The sequence below is a fragment of the Equus asinus genome, chromosome 6, assembly GCF_041296235.1.
Source record: "Equus asinus isolate D_3611 breed Donkey chromosome 6, EquAss-T2T_v2, whole genome shotgun sequence".
In the NCBI taxonomy this organism is placed as follows: Eukaryota; Metazoa; Chordata; class Mammalia; order Perissodactyla; family Equidae; genus Equus; species Equus asinus.
Genome location: NC_091795.1, coordinates 75,046,832 through 75,053,019, shown reverse-complemented (window position 1 = coordinate 75,053,019; position 6,188 = coordinate 75,046,832). Strand labels below are relative to the sequence as shown.

General features: G+C 51.0%; 1 protein-coding gene across 8 annotated transcripts in view; it reads left to right on the top strand.

Moving 5' to 3' along the window:
* Positions 1 to 1,473: 1,473 nt before the first annotated feature.
* The window catches only part of LTBP1 (latent transforming growth factor beta binding protein 1), a 390,791-nt gene continuing 386,076 nt past the window's right edge, over positions 1,474 to 6,188 (top strand). For 5 of the 8 annotated variants that reach the window (XM_070512278.1, XM_070512277.1, XM_070512279.1 and 2 more), the window contains exons 1-2: positions 1,716 to 2,333; positions 3,302 to 3,372. In XM_070512278.1, coding sequence (XP_070368379.1) covers positions 1,852 to 2,333; positions 3,302 to 3,372 — 553 coding nt within the window. In that variant the 5' untranslated portion in view covers positions 1,716 to 1,851. Of the gene's footprint in view, positions 2,334 to 3,301; positions 3,373 to 6,188 lie in introns of all 8 variants that reach the window. The other 3 variants (XM_070512275.1, XM_070512274.1, XM_044772223.2) reach the window with 3 other exon arrangements.

The window sequence follows — 6,188 nt, the reverse complement described above, 5'->3', positions numbered from 1 at the left end:
CCTTCCTCAATCTTCTAAGCTGGTTCCCTTTAGCCTGGCTCAGAGACTGACCTCAAATGACCCCACCCATCCAGTCCTCAGGGACCCCAGATGTTCTTAGAGCCACAGACTGTCGGGCTGGAAGGGACTTTTAATCCAACTTCTCTGCGTTATGGGGGAAGTTGAGGTTCAGAGAGGAGAGATGAACTGCCTGTGCTCTTTCAGCTAATTAGCGGCAGTATTAGGACTGACTGAGGTCTCTCCCTCCAGCCCAATGCTGGTTATCCTCCACAGCGGCTCTCAGATGCGTTCTCACATGAAACTGGTGCTCAGGCAGATGGACTAAGGCCCTCTCCTCCTAAGTCAGATATTAGAGGTCTTTCTCTAATGTACAGAAAGAATAGATTAATGGATTGTTTTCTCAACTTTAAATTATTTTCCATCAATTCTTCTTAAACCATTGTCACTTCCTACCAATTGTCTACTAGCCAATGCAGGCAGACAACAAAACAAAAGGATAAGCCACAAATAAATATGAACCACACCAACCAAAGCCTTGGAAACAGACTACTATTCTTAAACAGCTTTTTTAAAAAAAGATTGCTACCACCTTGGGTTTTCAATTGCATTCATACAATAACATCGTGCATTCTGCTGGAGACAGTGTTTTTAATTCAAATGCTGGAAGTAAATATGTCATTATTTTATGATTTTCGCCCTATGACCCCCCAGGCACTCTGTCCTCTGGAACATTCTGCATCTCCCTTGATGTGATTTTGGATCACCTCCAGTGAGTGGTCCTTTCCCTTCGGTAGGGGTCTAGGGAAGTGATCTTTTTTTTTTCCATACTAAACCGGCTTGGGGTCGTCATGGATCCTAAACTGTACTATTCCTGTCGTAAAGGCCTTTTCACCAAAGAGCAGGGCTGCCTGTTGAGGTTTTACCGTCTACGCGGGCGCCCCCTGCTGCCCGCCCTGCGCTCTCGCACATGCCAAGCGAGGAGTCGAGTCGGGTACCAGAAGCTGCAGACTGAGAAGCGGTCAAGTGGAGTTTACAATCCAGAGAGAACCATCCAAACGCTTTCTGATGGACACCTCGGCGCACCCCGAGCAGTCCTTTCTGGGGCCCGATCTGGTATTTTAATCCAATGTCTGCAGCAAGTATCCGAGCAAACGCGGATAAGGAAATGCCTGGAAATGCCTTCCAAACAATATCAAACGAAAGCTGCGGGGCTTCTGGAAGGAAAGGACCGTTTAGAAGTGACTTTGACGAGTCCTTTGTCCTTTCCCAGGACACGGGGCTGGGGAGCGGGGACCTCTGCCTCGCCGACCCACAGTCACGATCCATGTGGATGTGGAGGGTGGCGGCACGTTCTCGGGCTCATCTCACGCTTTCCCCAATTAGGATTTACTGCCTGACGTCACGTCTGCTGCAGATTGGCTGTTCAGATCTGACACTCGGTTCCACGGCGAGAGAAACTTTTTAAAGACTTTGCAGCCGGGGCTGCCTCTGAGCGTCCCGCGCGCTCACACCCGCCTCGCCCACTCTCGCCGGGTCCCGGGCGCGGCGCCCCCCGCACCCGCGGCTCGGCCAGCAGACCCTCACCTTGCGCAGCCCGCTCCCCTCGCCCCTCCCCGCCCGGGCCCCGCGCTCCCCACCCCCACGCCCGCCCCCTCCTCCCGCCGCTTTCGGCTGGGGTCTGGGGCCGCTCAGCCGCCCGCAGAACTTCCTCTCCTGCAACCGAGTTTTCCTCCTCCCCGCCTTTCCCGGGCTCTCGCCCGTTCTCGGGGGAGCCCGAGCGCGCGCGGGCGGCCGCAGCGGGCGAGCCGCACGGCCGGGGGCGGGGGCCGGTCGCGCCGGCTCGGGCCCGCGATGGCGGGGGCCTGGCTCAGGTGGGGGCTCCTGCTCTGGGCAGGGCTGCTCGCGTCGTCGGCGCACGGCCGGGTGCGGAGGATCACGTACGTGGTGCGCCCGGGCCCCGGCCTGGCGGCGGGCGCCTTGCCGCTGGGCGGGCCCCCGCGCCCGCGGACCTTCAACGTCGCGCTCAACGCCAGGTACAGCCGCAGCTCGGCGGGCGCCGGGGCCCCCAGCCGCGCCTCCCCGGGGGCGCCCTCGGAGCGGACGCGGCGCACGAGCCAGCCCGGCGGCGGGGCCCTGCAGGGGCTCCGGCCGCCACCACCACCCCCGGAGCCGGCGCGTCCCGGGGGCCCCGGCGGGCAGCTCCACCCCAAGCCCGGCGGTCACCCGGCGATCGCCAAACAAGGCAGGCAAGTCGTGCGCTCTAAAGTGCCGCAGGACACCCAGAGCGGCGGGGGCTCGAGGCTGCAGGTTCACCAGAAGCAGCAGCTGCAGGGGTAAGCCCACACCCTCCCTCCTCGCGCGCGCCGCCCGCGCCGGGACCGCGGGGTCAGGGCCCCGCGGAGCTCCGCTGTGGCCGCGGGCGCCGCGCGCGGTGGGTCGGCTGTCTCCCCGCCCTGGAGCGCGGCGGGAAGAGCCGAGCGCGGGCGAGCCGCGCAACTTTTCCCTGGTATAAACTCCGAGCGCATTGTTACTGAGCTGCTAGTAAACACAAAAGGCATTTCTGCCTGGGGCGTAACCTCCTGAGCGCGAACCCGGCTACTCCTAGAAGATGGGCGTAAACATGAAGTCACTCACCCGACTCCCTCAGCATCAATTAAACTTTTCTTTGCAACTCAGTTTTAATTTTTTTCTAGCTAATGAAAAAAACGTTTTGGGAAGGGCTGGCTGTAAAGACCCAGCTCCCGTGCTGTGCCCTAGAACTTATCAGCATCCTGGAAATTATGGCCTCGGGCTTCCCTGCACCTGTGGGGTCTGCTTTCCTGGGGCGGGGTGTCTTAGCGGTGACAGAATCTTCGGTTGGAAAGTTTCTATTATTGGGCGCTCTCTGTCCCCTCTCCCCATTAATCGCATATTGGGAGTGTGGGGGGAAACTTGTTTTGCTTGTTTGGTTTTTTTCTTCAGGGGTGGTTCCAGGCATTGTGATCTCACCCCTGTGTGGACTCTTTCTAAAACTCAGATGCAGTTTAAAATGTGGGCGCAGATAATACACAAAATACATTTGGTTCTACTTTGGGGGTTAAGAAAATGATTTATTTGGACCTTGTTCTCCCCTCCTGTACAGTTTTGGTTCATGCAGGCTTTTTGGTTCTCTCACCCTTCCCTGGTACATGGTCCCTATCCTTCTACCTGGGCAGCTTTGGATATGGCATCCTGGCTACCCATTGTGGGAACCCTCCCGAAGCTTGGGTTCTCTGGAAGAGAATGTTGCTGCTCCTGGACTCAGGGTCTTGCTTTGTTTCAGGGTCAATGTCTGTGGAGGGCAGTGCTGCCACGGCTGGAGTAAAGCCCCTGGCTCCCAGAGGTGCACCAAACGTAAGTTTTGTGTTCACAGTGGCCCTGCAAAGTGGGGCTGTCCACATGAGGGGGATCCCACAGGGGTCACTTGAAGAGGCTCATGTTGCCCTGGAGAAGCTGACGTGTGCAATGCAGTCCACCCCATGATCTGCAGCCTTCATTACACCCAGGAAGGGCTGGGCCAGGGTAATGATAGTATCAATACCAGCAGCAATTCCTCGTACAGAACCGTGCATCCAAGATTCCTCTGCACTCAATCCAGGTATTAATCACTCTGTCACACCTGTGAATCAGGAGCTGGGAAAAAAATTCCCATTGGAGGATGTGCTATCGGGCAGAACCGATACAGTTAATTTAACCGTGGATATCAACAAATGAAAACATTCTCTAAGATGAAAGTAGAAGGTTCTAATCTGGAATAAAATTTGAGTAGTTTTTAGAGCCTTTTGAAGACAGCAGCTAGAATCCTCCATCGTTGAGGGCTGACCGTTTCCCAGGAGGTGACCACTCTACCAAGTGGGGTTCCCTGCAGTGCTTCTCCAGTTAGTACACGTGCTTAGCAGTATTTTTGAGAAGTGGATTAATGATGCATCTAGATTTGAGAATGTCAGAAAATATTTCCCCTATGCATTGTGGAATTAAGGATTAAGTTAAAATGTATTTTGAGACCCCTTTTGACAAGTTGATTCTGTCTGGTGCTAAATGGAAATAAAATTTACTTCCATTCAGAAAAGGTTAAGTATTCTTAGGTATTCTCTGCATAGAGCTCGAGCCATAACCATGTGGATTGGAATCATCCAGAATTTCAGCTGCTTAGTAGTGTTCAGCATAGTAAAATTTAGCAATTTGTCTGGTGTATGTTTGGATTTTAAAATACTGGTGAATGAATTAAAGAAAGTTTCTAGTCCAGTCATTTTGGTGAACTTGCTTGTTGAAAAATGTCTTCAATCCTTGAAAGACATAGGATAGTGGCTTTAATTTTGTAAAAAGGAGTGTCCAGATGGGTTATGATTTGGCTGTGATCAAGGAGTAATGGCAGACATGCACTCACTATCAGCCTCCTGATTATTGAACTCAAACCACTAGATCAGAAATGCTCAGGGTGGTAGGCATTTCAGATTAAGTCATAATTTTTCACTTTTTAGATTACGCTTGACAGTAGTGCACCAGCATTTTCTTGAGTTTACAATTGCTCAGGTCAAATTACACAGCCTCTTCTCCCTTCAGTAACTCCTGCTCAGAACCTGATACGATATGATTTTGCTGTAACGTGGAGACAACCCATCCATGACAGCACCATTGCAGTGGGATATTGCTGTGTAAAGATTAAAAATACAGGACAGGGTTTTATAAATGATGGGTGGGTGCTCCTTGACACTTGTTAGAATGTCCGAAGACTTTAAGAAATTTACTTGGCAAGTGATGCAGTTGAGTGCCTCTCTGAAAAGAGAGTAGTCCCCCCTTCTCAGGTTGTCTGAGGATTTGGGGATCCAGAGATGTTCTAGAAGATCCCAAGATGCTGTGGAAGGAGAGCATCCAGATCTTGGGGAATTGCCTCATGGCTTCCTGCTTCTGCAGGTGAGGGAGGCAAGGGCATGTGTGTGTCTAGGTTTTGCTGGGTTTGCCTTCTCATGACCCAGAAAGAGAGAGGCTGCGGAAGGCTACCAGTCAGAAGAGTTAGGGTTGAACAGTCGCTGGGTTCCAGAGGAAGTTGGTACATTGATTTAGTCTCCTAGTACCTACAACAAATGTGTCTGGCATTTGGTTTGAGTCATCCTTCCAGCTCTTAGAAGATAGCCCTTGGACAGCACTGGGATCTGAGAAAAAACTTTCCTTTTCAATGGTTTTCAGCATTCCGAAGATTAGCCTTCCTATACTGCCCAGTCTGACAAATTAATTTGCGCCCAAAAGCTAGAAACTTAAATCACAGGTCCTTTTAGGAATAATTGTGTTTTTAAAAGTGATGCTGGGATAGGTCAGTGCTCATTCCAAAGTAAAGTGTCTACTAGATGGATATGTTTCAATGGTGGACTTTTTCGTGTGTGTGTCTGGGAGAGCCAGAGAGATGAAGGAGCCTTCTGCCTTCAGACAGGACAACTGGGGTTATCACTGATGGCATGAAACTTGTATCGATGGCTGAGCAGTGTGACACCAGGAAAGACCTCGGCCTTGGGTTCAGAAGACCTGAGTTCAAATCCTGAAGCCATCACCATCTATGCAACCTTGAAGAATTCACTTGACCTCTGTGATGATATATTTTCCCTTCTAGAAATGGCTATGCTAAAACCTTGTCTACTTAGTAGGATTGTTGAAGGTATTGAGGTGAGGGAGAATGGGTGTAACAGCCTTGATGAGAGCAGAAAGATTCTTAGAGTTCATTATTGGATCAAGCCAAGTAAATCCTGTCTCATTTATCTCTTACTTGGTTTCCTTCTTTCCCTGTGTCTGTTTCCGGAACTAGCCGTTGTCGTTGTCTTTTTAAATAACGTAGCTGTGGATCCCTTTTTATATTATAGCTTTAAAGTAGTTTAGGCTTGGAGGGAGGGAGAAATGGAGAGATGTTGGTCAAGGGGTACAAAGTTTCAGTTACGCAAGATGATAAGTGCTGGAGATCTAATGCTCAGCAGTGTGACTGTAGTTAACAGTACTGTGTTGTGTATTTGGAATTTGCTAAGAGGGTAGAACTTAAAGTGGTGTCACCACACACACACACACACACACACACACACACACACAAATGTTAACTATGTGAGGAGATGGATATGTCAATTAGCTTGATTGTGGCAGTTATTTGACAACATATATGCATATCAAAACTTCAAGTCAAGTACCTT